Raw genomic sequence first — 18,619 nt, forward strand, 5'->3', positions numbered from 1 at the left:
AGATATCAAGACCCTGGAGTGTGTCCAGAGAAGGGCAGCTAAGCTGATGAGGGGTGTGGAGCACAAGTGTTATGAGGAATGGCTGAGGGAGCTGGGATTGTTCAGTCTGGAGAAGAGGAGGCTCAGGAGTGGCCTTATCATTCTCTACAACTACCTGAAAGGTGGATGTGGCAATATGGAGGTTGGCCTCTTCTGCCAGGAAACAGCAATAGGACCTGAGGGAATGGCTTCAAGTTGGGCAAGGGGAGATTCAGGTTGCATATCAAGAAAAATTTATTCTCTGAAAGAGTATTAAGGTGCTGGTATGGGCTGCTCAGGGACGTGGTGGACTCACCATCCCTGGAGGTGTTCAAGAACTGTGTAGATGTGGCACTGAGGGTTGCAGTTAGTGGGTAATATTGGTAGTGATGGGCTGACTGTTGGACTAGATCTTACTGGTCTTTTCCAATCATAATGATTCCATGAAAGCCATTGTGTCCTAGAACATCAAGCACATACAGTTTGCATGCTACAGTTATTGGGAATGCATGATAAGACAATGATAGGCACACATAAAGCAATGGTGCCATCACAACTGCTGGGACAGACTGTGGCTATCAACGTTGGTGCCAGACTGGATTATTTTATTCTCCTAATAAATTTTTGTAACAGGGAAGGAAGAGCTAAACTGTATTTTAAGCAAATGACTTTACTTTGAAATAGCTCACAACTGCTAATAGTTTTATAAAACATTCTAATTATATACTTGGTTTACTTAAAAGAAAACTGGGGAAGTGACAAATGCCTGTGAACATTTCCCATGTCAATGGCTAATATAAATGTATTTCTACAGCCATCTTTTACCTTCCCAACACTGGAAACCATCTACATAAAGGCCACCATATTCCCCAGAAATATAACTTATTTCCATGATTTCCAAATTTAGCTTACAATCCTCCCAACCACTGGAAAAATGCCTCAACAAGAGCTATATCAAATCAGAAGTAAACAAGACATTCGTAGAACGAATCATAGAATGGCCTGGGTTGAAAAGGACCATAATGATCATTGAGTTTCAATGCCCCTGCTGGGTGCAGGGTCACCAATCACCAGACCGGGCTGCCCAGAGCCACATCCAGCCTGGCCTTGAATGCTGAATTTGGAGATAGAATTACATTTGCCTTTGAATCCCTCTAAGGAACCGAATACAGGACAACAAAACAGAGCTGGCCTTTTTGGTCCCAGAGTTCAGATGTACATGCGCATCATTTTATGCTTTGTTTTCTTCTTCAATGTGAATGTTAGTGCACAGCACTATATGTAGACTTCAATATCGCGATAATACAGTACCAAATATGCTGTAACTACTTTTTAACAGGGCTAGTCAGAATAGTAGTACTGCAGTACTGAGTCTTAAAATATGTCAAGAACAAGCCCTTGCGTCTCATTCCTAACGGGAATTTTACCAGCTTGTTGCAGTCTGGAAAGCTGTAATACTCTTTCAGCATTGGTAATGGACGAGGTTTGCAGTAAGTTTTTTCACAGATATTTCAACGTGGCTCTTATTCTATGTCCAAGGTTATATTCCAAAGTGTCAAGATTGAAAGTCAATGACTCCATCCAGAATTACAGAATCACCAAGGTTGGAAAAGACCTTCAAGATTATCCAGTACAACCATCCACCTATCACCAGTAGTTCTCACTAAACCAGGTCCCTCAACACAAAATCCAAACGTTCCTTGAACACCTCCATGGTCGGTGACTCCCCCACTTCCCTGGGCAGCCCATTCCAGTGCTTGACCACTCTTTCAGAAAAGTCTCCCCTGGTGCAGCTTGAAGCCATTCCCTCTCGTTCTATCACCAGTTACATGAGAACTGCCTAGCTTTGTAACTATATATACCAATAGTCAGGACTATTTAGAAATAATGGTACCAGACACTGTACTTGTATAAACACTTCATAAACACTAAAGCTGTAAAAAAAACCTAAATAAACAAACAAAAAAGAAACTCCATTCATTCCCCTTTGCTACTAAATGACTCTGGGTTGTTTCATCCCCAAGAGCTGTATTTGCAAAACCAATGCAGACAAAGAACAGGCACCAGCAACATCTGCATGCTTGTCAGCTCTGGTTGTTTTCATAGAGAGACAACAATGCACAAAGAAGCCTGGGCACAGGAAGCATCAAACTTAGAATCCTCCACATCAAAGCACAGAAGCAAAACCAACAAGATTGGGAACGATGGTAAGGAGCAGCTCCACAACACACTGTTTGCAAAGTGCCTATGTGGAGGGGACAAAGAGCAAGGCAATAGCACAGCACTACATGCAATGCAGAAACGCAAAGAGAAAAGGGAAGATACGGAGGCGTAGAAGCACAGGGTGCAGTGAAAACAACTTCAGTGTTTAAACCCGATTAAATTCAGCCTCAGAAATCTTAAGTGAATAAACGTGGCTGATACTGAGACCCCATCGGTACTGTTAGCTTGAAGTGATGCTACACACACACCAGAAGCAGTCCCTCACTAACGGACCAGGGACTCAATGTAAAATGCATTAGAAGTAATATCTGCGCTGGGGGAGGCAGAGGAGCAGAGCTGTTCTAGAAACAGCCCAGCACCTACGGTTGGCAGGTTTGCAGGGAAAGCAAATCCACGAAGTGCCCGCTCCCAAAGGCTCCCGTCCCGCCCTAAAGCCACTGCCTAGCACTGGGACAGCGCCCTTTCCTCCGGCCGCTCAGCTCTGAAGGCAGCGCTTCCCCATTCCGGCACCCTCCAAGGGCTGGCATGGGATGCGCTGCGCTCGCCCCGCTCTGGGGCCTACGGGCCCCGCGGGAGGATGGCACCCAGAGGGTGGCGAGCACGGGGCGATCTCTTTTTCCCTCTCCACCGCCTCCCCTTCTGCTCGCCGGCTCCGCTCCTGGGAGGGGCGGGAGGGAAGGGAACGGGCGGGCGCGCAGCGGCATCCAACTCACCAGCTGCTCGGCGGCGCCCCGTCCCCTTCCGCCATAGCTGTTGACGTGCCGCCCTGCTCAGCCGTAAAGCACGGCCGGGGAGTCGGTATGTTGTTGTTTCTTTGCGACACCTTTCGGCCCGCCCCTCCACGGTGCTGTCGCAAAGTGAGGGCGTCGGCCGCAAAGTGCGGAAGCCGGGCAGAGAGGAAGGCGGGCGCGCGTGGCGCTGGCAGCATGGGGGACGCGCTGGACGAGCCGTGGTGGGAGGCGGCGGCGGGGGAAGGCAGCGGCCCAGGTACGCCGCGCTCGGAGCGGGCTCTGAGCCCTCCTTCCTCTGTCCGCTGGCTTTCCCAGCCCCGTTTGCCCCCTGCCACTCTCAGCTTTTCACGTCCCGCTCCACGTTTTCCTCTTTCTTTCTCCACCCGCCAGAAATACGCTTTACGAGAGTTTAAAAGCAGAGGGGAGGGAGGGGGAGAAGGCAACGCGCCCTGAGGGCGGCTGTCCCTGAGGATACTTAGCCTGTAAACTGCTGTGTTCAGAACCGGGCTTAGCTGGTCATAGAATCGTAGAGCATCTCGAGCTGGGAGGGACTCACAAGGATCACCGAGTCCACCTCGTGGCTCTGCGAAGTAGCAGCCAAAATCCAAGCGCTGTGTCACAGTGCCATGTACGAAAGCTCCTTGAATTCCCGCAGCTCGGGGACTTGATGAAAGGATGTTGCTTGATGTGGGCTGATGACCGTTATCGTGAGCGCATGTATGGTTCTATAAGGCCTTGGGAATCCTAAACCCAAAGAAGAGCCTTTGGAGGGAAAAGTACCCATGGTACAAGAGTGCATCACCCGTGTGCTCAGCGGGTGGACTCACCGCCCTGGTGATGTGCTGTGAAAGGACAGGAGCTGAATGGCTTCTTCTCCCCAGCCACTGCTCTTTGAGCGGGTAATTTGTCTCTCTTTCCAGTGATGATGATATCTGGCTCTTATACCCGGTGTCTTATCGTAGAATCACACAATATTTTGGGTTGGAAAGGACCTTAATCACTAGTTCCAACCTGTACCGTGGGTAGGGCTGGCACCCACCAGCTCAGGCTGCCCAGGGCCTCATCCAGGCTCACTCTGAGGGCCTCCAGGGTTGGGGCATCACAGCTTCGCTGGGCAGCCTATGCCAGACAATTTCCTTTAAAAAGGCACTTGGAGAATATTTGAGATGAATTGTACATATATATTGTAAGGAGGGGGGGATCACAAGCCTTAATGAGGCTGCTGAACATTTCATTTTAATTCTCAGTCTCATCTGTGTTCTGCAAGCACTTCGTATTCCCATGAAAAGTGCTCTTCATAAGGTATTTAGGATTCCTCAAGCCTCTGTGCTCACCCTGCCAACTAGAGGTTACCTATACGGTGGCTGATAAGCTTTGACAGCTTTCTTTTAGAAACTGAGTATGTTTCAGGAAAATATTTATTCGCTTTGATGATAAACCTTTGGCATGATGTATAAATCATCTGACTTTGAGCTGAGAACCCCAGCTCTCAGTTACACACAACTCTTCCTGATTTTTGCAATTGTAAGGTTGCTAAGGTGTCTAATCCAGCCCTGTGCTAAAAGCACTACGTGTAGTGAACTCCAAAAATACTTGTATGGGAACTGCTGAGTCGCAACCTGAGCCTCTGATTGATCACCTGAGGCGGGCAGTGAGTCAGCCAGAGGAGCACAGGTGAAGGCAATTCTCCTGTGCTGCCGGAAGGGGTGGAGGCTGGCTCCACCTTTCCTAGACCTATTTAAGAGCTGGCCACGAGTGGGGAAGGATCTCTTCTGGAGGTTGCCTCTACTGGTGTTTTGTGAGTGAGCCCAGGATAGGGGTAAGCCTTCTATTTATTCTCTTTTGTTATCTTAGTCTGCTTTGCTTAACTCTTTTGTTTATTTTGTGATTATAACATCCTAATATTCTTTGATTATACAATACTATATGAATGTTTTACTACTTACGTTACAGGTGAATGTTGTACACACCATATATGCGTTCTGATCCCCAGATCCCACCTTTGCAAACTTGTTGGCAGGTTCTTTATGTGGAGCCTGCTGTTGTATGATGTTGACGCAAGCCATCAGTTAAGTAGGTAGAAGGTCCATATATTTTTTTAATTTGTGTTGCTGCTCCTCATGTACAGCAGATGTAACATCAATTGTTAACTTGTACCATGTCTTGTGGACACTATAAAGTGCTTTAAGATCAAGTGGCAAGAAATAGGAGGTCAAGGGTTTACAATGTACACTGTAAGCAGAAATACAAGACTATAATTTCCCACTATAGCTTTTGACAGATTTGCTCATGTTTATTTCTGTGAAATACATAGTTTGTTTAAAAAACCATCTGACTTTAATTGCTGATGTATTTTAAAAAGCATCTCTGCCATAATGATGGGTAGAAAGCAGGAAAAAAAAATATATTCTTTAAATACCTACCTTGTGCCAAGTCCCTTACATCTAGCCCTAGAATAAAAACTGGCCAATGAAGTATTCATCCTAATATCTCAGCCCTCATAAGTGTCTTCCATTTTAGCAACTTGTACTCAGAAGACACTACTTCTAAGAAGTAGCGTATAAGAAGTGTTTAGACCCGCTAGAAGGGGATGCAAGTACAGAACACATATCCTAATAGATAAATGTATGAGTAATTCCTAATCTGATTTTAACCACATCATTAGAAACCATTAGTTTAGAGTCTGTATTAAAAATTGAAGGTATTTACTCTCACTTTTGGGACATTAAAGGATTAGCTATCTATTTACCTTGCCACAAGACAAAAACTAAAACATCTTGCTCAGTAACTTCTTCAGCATACTTTTTACTGTCAGAGATGTGAAGAGGGTGGCCAGAGATTTTTGGCTATTTATTAGTTTTGCTTAGTGTTACATGCGTCCCAAGTCATATAACTTCAGGCCTTCCTTCCTTCCGTTTTACCAGTTCATGCCACAGCTATGTGCAATACTGAATACCATTTTTGTGTTGTACTCAGAACTAGAAGGAGAGATTAAGGAATACTGAGGAGTTTGTTTAGCACTGGTGTAAGACATCAGCTGTTTCCTTTTTCTCTCCATGAACAGGAAGAGCACTTCTGACAGCATTGCAATGTCTCTCTTGCCTGTTATGGGTGTGCTGCATCTTTGGGCAGGTTGAGGGAGGGGGGGACAGGCTTTTGTTTTCCAGAAATTCTTCCAGTTACCTCTTTTTCTGTTACCACTCCTTGTCTTTCATTCTCTGTGCTTTCCTTGTCTTCCTTTATCCGTAAGACTGTAGTATCTGTCCTTGTCAGTTCTTTTACATCCTTAAAGAAAAAGCTGTGTGGATCATGTCCCTTATAAGTTGAAATAAATTGTGTCATCCCAAGTTAGAGCAAAAGGCAGGGAAACTCTTTTACACCAGCAATAAAAACAGGTATGAAGTATAATACTGTACTGTAGATGATGATCTGACAGTACTTGTGGGGCCGTTCGTATGCTGTAAAGCAAAGGATGTTGTTGTGGGAATTCATTTTTTTTTGCCCATACGTTTTTATTTTCTGTTTGTAAGCTGGTAATAAGGGGTGCCAAATGGCATCAGTTTGTTATGTGGGCTTTGCAACTAGTGAGAAGTGGACTGTTCACTGTAGCTCAATTATTAAGAGTTTTGTTGCATTATCAGAGCTGGGATCTGTTGGCGAGCTGACCTGTGTATGGAGAGTTTTCTCTCTTTCCTTTGGCTCATCCATCAGTTGCTGTCCCTTCTGATGAAAGCTGTTTTTGTGCTGATGCTCCTTTTCACATCTGTCTGATGAGCATGCCAGGCTGACAGCTGCTTTTTGGAAATCATTTTGCTTCTTTGCGTTGTGCACACTTGTTCCGCGTCTTGCAGAACATATCACGGGGTGCTTCTATGAGCTTTATTTGGACCTGAGCACGTGTCACTTGTAGCTTCAGAACTTTACTGTTAGCTGTAGATTTAGTGAATTAAATTGGAGTGCTTCTCTTTCTAATGTAGAAGAGTCTTTTCTCGGTTTCTTCTTTGCCAAAATGTGTCTTGTAAGGCACATGCTGAAGTAAGGTTTCGGTGGGCTGATCTTTTGAAACCTTCACTTTTTAACTACCCATTGAGATGTTCTTGTGAGGCTGTTGAGGGAGGCATAGATTTCTGTTGTGGGTTTGCAAAAATAGTCCCGCAGGAGTGCTAATGTGTTGTACTGGCTCAGTGGCTAAGTTAAACTTTTAGCTGTGAAATAAAAGGGAAACAAATTGGGTAACCGAACGCATCAAAATCTGTCTTTGCTTCAGCAAAACGGTCCCAATTCTGGCTGTGATGTTGCGATCACCACTAGCTTTTGCTTTATTTAGGAATTAAGATTTGGCAGTTCTTAAAGAAAGACCTATGTGAAAGGAGCTTTCCCACAAATTATCAGTTGAGCCATTTAGACTGTTGGAATGCACTCTGTTAGGGGAAGAAGAATGAGGGAGACATTAATACCAGGGAAATAAATTAAGTTTTATATTCTACAACAGTAACTCGGGTTAGTTGGCATTATGGATTTCCTGTGGGAGAGTTACTTGCAGTAATAGTATCTTGTTAGTTTTAACTTTCTACAATAAAACAGTCAGGAATTTTGTTATTAGAGCAGCAATTGCTATTTTGCAGACAACTAAAAACAAAGAGCAGATGTGGAGCCTCTTCTAGCGTTTGATTTGTTTTGTTTACCTCTCCTGGAAGTAAATTTGATTAAATTGTAAGTCTTTTATAGAGGGTATACATTAAGAAAACAAACAAACAAAAAAAAAAAGGCAAATTCTTTCATGGGTGAGCAAGATCTACTTGTGCAAATAATTAATTTGATTAAAAAAAAAACTTCACTAGAAGATATGACTGCAGCTGTCCATTTTCCATGATAGTGGGCAATTGAAAGGGAGGGGCAGAATTGCAGAGGACCGAAATAACACAGTTGCACTTCTTTAAACTCATAAGTATTGTTACACTTGACACAAATTTTGATCAGTTCCAATAAATACTGTTTAAGTGAACTCAAAACTAAATACTGTAGTCTAAATAAAAGGATGACAGTTAAAATAACTAATACAAGTAATGTCAATCTCAATTTTGCAACTGTTTTCTAAAGGTAACATCTGCATGCATGCAAGTGGGGTGAATCAACTCGCTGAGGAGAGAATTGTTCATCTGCAGGTTATGCTTCCTAAGTGATGTTTTACACAACAACTTTTTGAAGCTCTAAGCATTATGAAAGTCAATTTTTTTCTATCCCTCTCATCATTTTGTCTTTTGCTAGTTAAGGTAAAACACCCAGATTGAAACACTTCTTTCGTAGACTGACTGAAAATGAAACATTCCCTTGTTCAGCCCTGTTTCATGTAGTTCACTGCACACGTCTGTAGAGACAACATTGGTGTTGCTGTTTATGGAATGTGTCAAAACTGATTTGTATCTCAATTGTTTCTCCACTGCAAAGGACAAATTCTGGAATTATGCCAGAAAAATGAGAGCAGACCTTGGTCCTTACAGACATGCAGTTACCTGTGTCTCTTAAAAATCTGGCTGTCTCTTGGTCTCCTATAATTGGTGGCCGTTAACCTACTGACCATGCGGAAGGTTTCAGACTTCTCCCCAGTGCAAATAACTGCTGTTGAGGTTCAGATTGCTTAAACCCATGTCATAGATTGTAGAAGATGATTTACCTTCTCCCTCCACTGTGAAGGCAGGCTTTAGACACAGTCCTTATAATATGTAGCTTTCCAGAACTGCTGTCTTGAAGTGGCTTGTTGTGATGTCCAGCAGGAATTCTGACAGGTAGTTTAGTTGCATTTGTTGGCTTTGGTTTGGGGATCCGAGTTGGAACTGATTGACGGAACGCATCAGTAATCTTGAAACAAACAAACAAAAGGTCATGTTAGGAGGAGAGGTTGGTTGTATGTTTAGCACTTCACTGTTCTTTTCCACTCCGTATAATTAAACATGTTGCTCTCACTTAGAACTGTCTGCCCAAACTTCCTTACCCTCATTGGTAATGAGAGTGTAACACTGCATATAACTCACCTGCTTGTTTGGTAAATACCAAAGAATCCAAATGGTTGGAAGTTCTCTGCCTATTAATAGTTTTTCTGTCAGGCCTCTGACTAGGACAGCAGCCCTTTGGGCTAAGTGATGGCATGGCATTCAAAGGCTGTGAACTCTGACTTCTCTGGGTGAGTAATCAGAGAATTTCTATGTGCAGAAGCAGGACATGATTGAGTCCTGAGTAGCAGAAAAGACTTAGCTTGTATGTGAGAAACCCATTCTTTGAGAGTGACTGCAGTGTACACAAAGTGAATGTATTTGTAGGAGGGAACTCTCCATCCAGAATCAATTATACATGGAATAAATATTTTTGGAGTGTATCGTTTTAAGAGCCTACGACTTGGCTGCAGATAACTGTATATGATACAAGTTCTCAAAAGGATAAAGCAGTAGTGGAAAAGCCAACATTAAATTTTTGCATGTATTTTTTCAGTATGGAGGAACTTGGGAGAAGTTTGCACTTTGTACATTTGCTTAATGGATCATAAATCAGGGAAAAAAGATTCATGGAACCATTAAGGCTGGAAAAGATCTTTAAGATCGTCTAGTCCAACCATCAAACCACCCCCACCATGCCCACTAACCACATCCCTCAGTGCCACATCTACTCAGTTATTGAACGCCTCCAGGGACGGTGACTCCACCACCTCCCTGGGCAGCATGCACCAATGTCTCATCACTCTTTCTAAGATTTTTCCTAGCATCCAACCTGATATCCAACCCCAGTAGGGAACTGGAATTCTGAGGTCTGAACCAGTCAGAAATTGTTTGAACTGGCTCAGAATTGGGTATAAAAGGATGCAGAGGAAGATAGCAAGGATGATTAGTTATGTAATGCTTTCTGTGTAAAGAGTGGTAACATATACTGAAACTTATGTTTAGAAAATAGGCTGTAGAGAGAAAAACCAACACAAAATTCTAGCATTATTCCTAGTCCATGGATGGTGAATGGGGGAATTTGCTCTTTCAAATGACGTACGTGAGAGGGCATACACAGAAGCTGTCAAAAGACAGGTAAAAGATGAGAAGGAGTGTTTTTTTCCTTGCTAATGAAAAACATGCATTGGCACAGGCAGATAAGATGATCACATAAATTTCTTTGGAGAGAGATTAGAATGATTCATGAAGTCCATCAGGGACTGCTGAAAAATAAAGATGCGATGCAGGTTTCAGCTGAGGAGAGCCCTAAGTTTTAGACTGCTAGAAGCTGGACTTGTCGCTCTGCTTGCTTGATACACAAGCTTTTTTTGGTAAGCATTTACTGCTGGTCACTGCTGACGTTGAGATAGATGGATGCTATGTCTAACAGTGTGTGACTTGTTTTATATTTTTCTTCTTGAAATTAGAAAGTATTTATTTGTAGCTTCTATCTGTACATTGAGAAGTGGCCTTGAAAATGAGAAAGGAAATGAGTTTTGCTTTGCTTTGTGGTCTTTGAAAGATTTTACCTCTAGGTGGCAGCAAAGTTTGTAGGTATGTGATGCATCATTATTTTACTGTAGCTGAACTGAAACTTGATTAAATGCTGAATTAAAAAAGGATGTGCATTTGACAAATAATTTTATCACTCAGGTTGTTATTATGAAAGGGAAAAAACACAATTTTTTTTCCACATGTAAATGAATTATACCAATGTTAAGTGTCTATGTTAGGATAACTAAACATGCACTTCTGCAATTGGACTGTATTTGACTGTATCACAAACTTGATAAATCACAGTGATTTCTGTTATAGGCAGGGATTTAACAAACTATTCACCTAGCTCTCTCCCTCCTCTTTCATCTCTTAAAAAAGATATTGGTGGTCTTTTCAGTTTGATATTTAGCTCTTATCTGTTTATGGGTAGTCTGTGTGCACACCAAAAATGTCCTCAAATCTTTTCAACCCTTATTACCAATTCATTTCTTCCATCAAAAGGAATGGTTTTCTGTCTATCCAATTCTTCATTGCTACCCACTTGTTTCCTGAATTTGCCAGCTTCATGTTTGTGATTGCTGTTAAGTTATAGCTCCTTGAGTTCTCATTTGTGAAGCAGTTCTTATATTTGCTGTCTTTCTAAGTGATGGAAGAAGGAATATGACATTTATCCTTCAAAAACCAGGCTGAACTGCCTTTTATATTGCCTTTTCCATTTCCATCAGTGCTCTCAAGACATTCCTAGAAATTAAATGTTTCTCAGGAGCTACCTAATGAGATTTTAGCAGTTGTGTGGTTTTCCTTTATTTCAATGTCTGTAAATGCACTGATGCAAATGCGGGCAAATAGTTACAACAACAGTAAAGATATAAAACTAGTCATGCTTTTGAAATGAGCCAGCAATGGAGCATGTCTATCTGCAAAAGTAACATAATTATATTAATTTTAGGTGTTGGATGCAAAAAGTATCAAACAAGTAGTTAAAGCAATGATCTAAGGTATGAGAAAACTGCTGGGCACAGAGGCAGCTGATCAGTACCAGGACTTCTGCCACAATGCAGTGCTGGTTTTCTGGGGAGAGGGCTAAGGCAGGCGTGTGTGCAGGTGTCAGGGAGGGCAAATACACCTGTTTATGTGCTGCTCAAGTAGTTTTGCCTTTGGTCCTAATCTCTTTTCGCTCTGGAAGTGCGGTGCACGCGTCGCTTGTTGTTCAAACTGTATTCATTTGAATAGAAGAGTGTGCGTCGCACTTGTGCTGTAGGTTTCTAGTGTCATTGTAGAACTTTATCTAGGAGAAATAACTTCAGATCCGGTTCTCTCTCACTCCTTAATCTTTTTAGTTTAAGGAATTTGAGCAGTAAAAAGAATCATTTGCAGCTTCAATGAAAGCGGCCAGGGGATGGTGCTAAAGCCCTTACAAAGAAACCAGATGTCTGCACATGCAAGAGCATGCTGCTTGCCAGGCTGCAGCTTTTTCCTGGATGACTGAATGCAGTCAGAACATAAGCCAGGTCTGCAAGTGAGGATGCATTAAGATTGAGTGGCAAAACTAAATATTCCCTCTGGTGTCCATGCAAGATGTTTTAGGCTGAAATTTTCAGTTGGGCCTCTTGAGCTGTGCAGGGCATTTGAGTATTTCTTTTTCTTTTACTATGTCCTGGCATCCATCGTCTAGGGATCCAGTGGGAAATTTCTCAGTTGCTCTGTATTTCCTTTTGTGCAACTTGTCTATGTGCATGACTATATTCAAATGTGTTGGAAGGAGCAGGATTAGTAGTCCTTATTAATATCGGTAAGACCTCAGCCAGAGTCTGAGTCAGTCGCTGTCTGGCTTGGGGCATTGCATTTTCAGAAACATACACACCATTCTAAGTAGCTGTGCAGTGGGGAAATAATTACTGATCTGTATAGCTGTAGTACTTGAGCTATTAGGCAGGAAAGCGATTGGGTTTGTTTAACCTGGAGAAAACAGAAGTGAAGAAAGATATGTTAATTGTTTTCTAATATGTGAACGGCTGCTGCTGGGAATGTAGTTCTCCAATTCCAGTGGGAGGATTGGTAACAAAAACTGGATATCAATTTCAGCAAAGGGAATTCAGCTTACAAATTAGCAGGAGTTTTAGTGGCAAGAAAGCTTCAGTCCTGTTACAGATTCCTGAGGTAACTGAGAAATTATCATTGCAGGGGTTTTAGAACAGGAGGAGCCAGGCATTTGGAAGGGTTTAGGTCAAAGTGTAACAGGAAAAGAGGCAGAAAAATGTCCCAAGGTCCTTTCTGTGCTCAGTTTTCTGATTTCTACTGTTTGCTGATGGTAGGCCTATTACAGTACCTGTGATTTCAATAACATGAAGTATTTGACAGAAACTCTTATATTAAAATTAGAAATAACATACATGATGAACTGTACTCGTGTGCCACCATGGCGTTGTTTGCTGAACGCCCAAGCTTACATCTACTTTCTGACAATGGGGAAAAGAAAAAGTGTTTGACAGAGTCGGGGACAAAATTTGAATTCCTAATTACCAAAGTTCTGCCATGTGCCTCGTTCTTTTGGGACATCTTCACTGGGAAATGTGATAATCTTGAAATGTAAGGTAGTTAAAGGCTCATTTTTTTAATAGACAGGTAGCAAGACACAGGGAAAGGTGAGTTTGTGTTGAGGGTCATTTCTCCTAGGGGAAGGACTGGCCTGGGCCCACAAGGCAGTGCAACCTGCCCTTTACTTACTGAGATGGAATGCCTCTTGAATGAGAAGGGCGCTCAGGTGCCCTACTGGGACACTGACCATCCCCGAGAAGAAAGAGTGCGTCCTTTTTGGGCTACAGGGCACCATGCAATATTAATTCTGTCCAGGTGAGGGCAGTGCTGACACTTCAGAGCTAGTGCTTGAAAGGTAGCGTAGTTCTACAATAAGTTATTTTACAAATGTTTATCAGATCATCAATTCACTTGGTTTAAATCACTGCTGCCATTCGTGGAGTAGAAGTCTTGACATTGAGTCTCATTCTGTATGGATAGTGGGCATCTAGGGAGGGATGTGTTTGTACCTTCGTAAATATCCACCTCTCAAAGGTGAATAGAATTGAACTCACGCCTATGGACACTTTTTAACATGAAAGCATTCTCAGTATTAAAATTGTCAGCTGAAAAGCTCTGAATATATCTTTTCCTCATATTACATATCGTTTTCAACATATTACATATGTTGAAGAAGTTTACAGAGGTAAGAGGTAACCAGGTCGTGTCCAAGAATACTCTGACTGGAGGAGGAAAAAGAACTTTATGATTTTTATCATCGGGGCCTTTTTTCTGTTTGGGAGCAGGCTGTTTTTCTCTGTGAAGGTCACATTTAACGATGTGTTAATAAGAGTTCCATTTTTACATACAGAGATATATTTTACTATGCAATTAATATATAAGTAATTGTGTAATTAAACTAGCTACATATTTTATACATAGACATATTTAATTATATAATTATTTTATATTATATGCTAATTACATTGTTATGATGAATATACATTTAATATGTAATTAATATGTCTAATCACAAATCTTTATATATACTACTCACATACAAAAAAACCCCTACATTTGTCCCCATTTGATTTGATGTGGGATAAAACATCACCTATAAGGGCTTCAGTGTGAGACATTCAAGGCAAGAAATTCTGGGTTTTAGTCATGACTGGAGCTGCCTTGCTATGCCTGTATACAAGTCAGTTAATTTCTCCCCTATTTTTTTCTTCTCTCAGCTGTAAAGTGAGAATCATTTCTTTACTCCAGAAGGCTGCTAGTAGGACTGTTGAATGGTGGTTGTACATTTGGAGTGCTTTATGATGTATTTATGTGCTAGATTGCATCTCTGCAGACATTCACGGCAATATCTTAGGAGATAAGGCCAGTGCTTCAGCAGCAATTTCAGTATTAAGAGGACTCGTCTTTCGTTACTTGTCCCAGCAGTTTTACTGACACAGCTGCTTATTTGAGCTGTGCTATGAAATTAACCCTTCTTTTTGTTTGTTTGAATCCAGGTTTGTTTTTTGGTCTTATAGTGCTACTGCATGTACAGTAATGTCAACGAAACTGGAGTGGACAGTACCCTGTAGTAGGGATAAAGAGGGGAAGTAGCTTCTCTTGCCTGTCCTTGTATGAAGACCCTGTTATGTCAGGCCAGTGCCTACAGAATGGAGAGTCCCTGACTGAAACAGGCTTATCCTGCTGCACTCAAAATGTGCTTGACAAGAGTGCTTACCTTAGTAGTCTGGGGACAGTCAAGTGCAGTTGGCAGCTCTGATAGTTGAGGCTTTCTGGATGCCCACACAATTGAGGGACACTTGATGATGGGCTGCCAGACAGAATTTGGCCACAGCAGGGGGCTGCTGGCCGCAGGTTTGTGGAAACACTTCATTCATTTTAAACTTTTAAGGAAAGCCTTTTTCTTGAGCACTTTCCCGCTTAGATTGCTTGGTGCTAATTTTGAGATGCCTTTATGCACCCACTCGTGCTGTGTCTGAACTGAAAATAAGATGTTTTCCTCTTCTGTTCCTTGTTAACATAATGTGTGGTAGTCTTCACTTATGCCTGGAGATCAGGCAGTTGCCAGTTACTCTTTTGCCTGTATCAGTAGCAGTCCCTAAACATAAAGTCCCTGGGAAAATGGCTACTCCATTTCTATCACCTAACCCTGCAGAATCCATTCAGCCTTAATTAAAAAGTAATACTTTATAATTCTGCTTTTTATTATTTTTTTCCTTAGCATGGGAAGCATGTTTTCTAGGCCTTTATGAGATCCATACATAGAGTTCTTTTTTTCTTCTTACAGCCTTGCATTCGGTCCCCAGGTACCATGTTGATGTTATCTACAGCACTTTGAAATAGGGAGATTAGCTGGCTAGTCCCATATTTTTTTCTCAATTATATTCATGAATTAGCAACTGGAGGAAGGGATTCTTTTCTTAAACTTGAGATACCTTTCAGTTGATGGATGGGCACTCTGCTCGCAGTACCATTATTGGCTCTTAGTTTCTTTGTTATTCTTTTCCTTCCTTCCCCTCCCATCCCTCATCTGTCCTCCCTTTTGTGACAAAAAATTATAAATATTTCAAAGGAAATATTTTGTCACGTAAACATAGTGACTCAGAAATGCTGAGTACTGAATTGTTGATGCTGCCTTTACTTGTATTCCTTTGCTTGCTTACAGAACGAAAACTGAAAAGAGAAAGCAGGCTGGTAATTTCTGCCATTTCCTTTATGATTTAATTTTTCCTTTCTGTTTCTGAGGACTTAACGTGACATCCAGTGGAGAGAGCAGATTTGTAGATCTGAGAGGAGATGTCTGCATGCTGTTTTGGAAAAGGGGATGGGTTGATACTATGGTCTGCTGAAAACTGTTCTAATGCTCCATTTCACAGTTTAATCCCTCAGATATACCCTATTTAGTGGTTTGGATTTCTTTCTTTGCGACCGTATTTTCCATTAATATTTATTTATATTACTGTTGTAAGTATCTGTCAAATTTTAGGCTTTTGGGAAAACACCGAAAACTAAAGTGTCTCATCTTCCAATACTAAAACAGCAGTACTTACCACTTGAATGCATCTGAATCCTGGAAAAACTGCCTTGCTTGGTTGAAATGTAATACAGTTATGCTTGGTGTTTTTATTCAAAGTGTTTAAATCATTTTTCAGACAGGTCATGTAATTTTTCCCTTGCTCTGTTTTCTCTTTGCCTGCTAAGCAAGCAGGTGAATATTCCCCTTCAGTAAAAAGAAATCATCTGAAATACGGAGTGCTGATCTGAACAACTTGATGTAAATTTGTAAACACTTGCAGTTTCACTAAGCTATGCTTTCTCTTCTTATGATGAAAATAGAGCTAGATTATTTTTATTCAGTGTAAGTTTCTGCTCTCAAGAAGTACATCTGAGCAAATGTGCTTCTCTGCTATATATTTTGAAAAGATACTGGGAATTTGAATGGATTGAACAGGTTTTATTCTGCAATTAAAATTATTAGGCACAATAATAACTGTGTTTTTCATGTGTTGAAAATCTGTGACAAAAATTCCCGTGTGAAGTCAGTTGAGGTCTGTATGTAGATTATTTAATTAATGGAGGGATATAATCAGTGCCCTTAATCAAGGCATGCTTTTGAGGAAATGTAGTAGGTTCACTTACATATAATATCAGTATATCTTATTTGGGAATTAATGGTAATGAGTGACTACTTCCTCTGTGTTTTGTTAATTGGACAGTTACTGGTAAACCACCACCAGTAGAAATACTGAGACAGGAGCAGAAGTACTGTCCCATTTAATGATTAAACTTGTAAGTGTTGTGAACTTTGGCTTAGGCTTTGTACTGAAAACTTAGCTTTAGACTATGAAATCCTTATTCATAATAGCTTGGGAATTGCCCAAAGGTCTAAGTATGCTTGTTGCTATTATGCCCTGTTTTGTGCTGTCTTTCAAAGACATTGGAATAGATGGGCAGGTAGTTAATAACACATTTCTGTACAATTTGAACATGGCTATAAAGGGAAATATTTTTTCCACATGGCTTTAAAGTCCGATTGAAGAAAATGCTAGTGTTTCTGAAGGACAGTTGTTTATCCTTTAATTTGTAGAGAATCTGGCATCCATTAGTATGCTGTCAAGTATGTACTTCAGGCACAGTTACTCAGTACCATGCTTATAACATGCCCCTGCAGAGATCTTGGGTATCAATCAACAGAACATGCAGTATTCCAAATTCTAGACGTGCATAGAATGCGCTCTGAATGGACTGCTTCTGCTTTTTAATTCTGGATGAGCCTTTCAGTTAATAATGTGTAAGCTGAATGCAAGAAAGTTACTTGTTTATGTAATTGGCACAGTTATGGTAAATTTGTTATAAAAATCAAGTTAGAATCTTGACTTGCCTAAGTGCTAGCTACTGTCTCGACTTGTAACTTCTGCTGAAGTTGGTGGGAGCCAACTTGCAGTCTGCTTTGCAGGGTGAGACCATTCATTTCTTCTGACCCAGGTCTTAATCAAATCTCACTTTCGAGTCAGTGATAATAAACTAAAACAAATCTAGTGTGAAGGACCTCTTATGAAGCCTGATAACCTGATACAGCAGTTCTTGAAGCTATTCATGACATTAAGCTAGACTTAAACCATCCCATATTTTGACCTTAAAGTTTCCACTGCTCAGCTATAGAATCACAGTCACAGAGTGGCTTAGGTTGGATGGGACCTCACAGGTCACCAAGGGACCTCAAAGTACGTTTGCTACATTGAGTTCCAAACACAAAATCTTTAACTTAATAATTTTCCTTCCTATTGCTGATTTTACCTAGAAGAAATGTGTATGGGTGGTGGGTTTTGCTTTTCAATAGAAGCTATTCCTTTAAATATAAGCTATTACCTACAGCTGTAACCATTTGGGTTCCTGTCCCATAAAAGTCCCTTTGTTAAAGTGTGTGCCAAAGTCCTTTGCTGAATCAGCTGCTAAATTATACTGCAGATGCGATTATTATTTCTTGAACTCCAGATAATGTAAGCAGAATAATGATACAGGTTTAGTGAAGAAATGAATAGGAACTTTGTCCTTACGTGCAAACTTCCTTGTTGATAAGGAGATTTTATTTTAATTCCAATCCTCCCACCCCCCCGGATGTAAGTTACTTAGCTTCTTATTCTAAAGAAGTGCCTGCCTTTCCAAATTCCCTTTTTTTTTTAAGACAGCTTTTGTAATCTGTGATCTGAAAGTGAATTTCAGATCTTTTGGCTTGACTTACGTTCAGTATGAAGCTGGTCTACTACTTGCAGTATTTTCTGGGAGGCTACAATTTGCTGTTTGGCCCACATGTAAACTGAGGCAGCATTGTTTAAGTTTCTGTCCTTTCGTCAGGTGCTGATTCCATATCCATCACTGAAATATCTTAACCTGTTTTGTCTGTGCTGTATGGTACTGCAATTTACCCTAGTCCTAGAGACCTGTGTGTTCAGAGAGGTGGTCTAGTGCTACTTATTGCTTTAGTCGAGCTTCCTCTGCCTATTATGTGAAAAATATGATGGTGGGCCAGAAGTGCTAATCTTGTTTCTCCTTCAGTGTATTTATATAGCACATTGGAGTGATAATGAAGAGCTTATATGAAATTTGAGTGTTGTATGGGAATGCATTCTGAATTAACAA

At 41.2% G+C, this 18,619-nt stretch overlaps 3 protein-coding genes across 9 annotated transcripts in view; 1 reads left to right on the forward strand and 2 right to left on the reverse strand.

Annotated features, from left to right (window-relative positions):
• Positions 1-3,169, reverse strand: part of TBC1D23 (TBC1 domain family member 23) — a 30,710-nt gene extending 27,541 nt beyond the window's left edge. For 2 of the 3 annotated variants that reach the window (XM_042866571.1, XM_042866570.1), the window contains exon 1: positions 2,955-3,005. In XM_042866571.1, coding sequence (XP_042722505.1) covers positions 2,955-2,989 — 35 coding nt within the window. In that variant the 5' untranslated portion in view covers positions 2,990-3,005. Of the gene's footprint in view, positions 1-2,954 lie in introns of all 3 variants that reach the window. The other variant, XM_042866569.1, reaches the window with a different exon arrangement.
• CMSS1 (cms1 ribosomal small subunit homolog) overlaps positions 3,168-18,619 on the forward strand; it is a 230,348-nt gene continuing 214,896 nt past the window's right edge. The window contains exon 1 of the mRNA XM_042866573.1: positions 3,168-3,228. Within this exon, the coding sequence (XP_042722507.1) occupies positions 3,168-3,228 (61 nt within the window). The remainder of the gene's footprint in view (positions 3,229-18,619) is intronic.
• FILIP1L (filamin A interacting protein 1 like) overlaps positions 6,464-18,619 on the reverse strand; it is a 198,645-nt gene continuing 186,489 nt past the window's right edge. For 4 of the 5 annotated variants that reach the window (XM_042866563.1, XM_042866565.1, XM_042866564.1 and 1 more), the window contains 2 exons: positions 8,647-8,831; positions 6,464-7,393 (listed from right to left, as the gene is read on the reverse strand). In XM_042866563.1, coding sequence (XP_042722497.1) covers positions 7,303-7,393; positions 8,647-8,831 — 276 coding nt within the window. In that variant the 3' untranslated portion in view covers positions 6,464-7,302. The remainder of the gene's footprint in view (positions 7,394-8,646; positions 8,832-18,619) is intronic. The other variant, XM_042866566.1, reaches the window with a different exon arrangement.

Source organism: Lagopus leucura, unplaced genomic scaffold (assembly GCF_019238085.1).
Source record: "Lagopus leucura isolate 7727_CA_CO unplaced genomic scaffold, USGS_WTPT01 Super-Scaffold_100001, whole genome shotgun sequence".
Taxonomy (NCBI): Eukaryota; Metazoa; Chordata; class Aves; order Galliformes; family Phasianidae; genus Lagopus; species Lagopus leucura.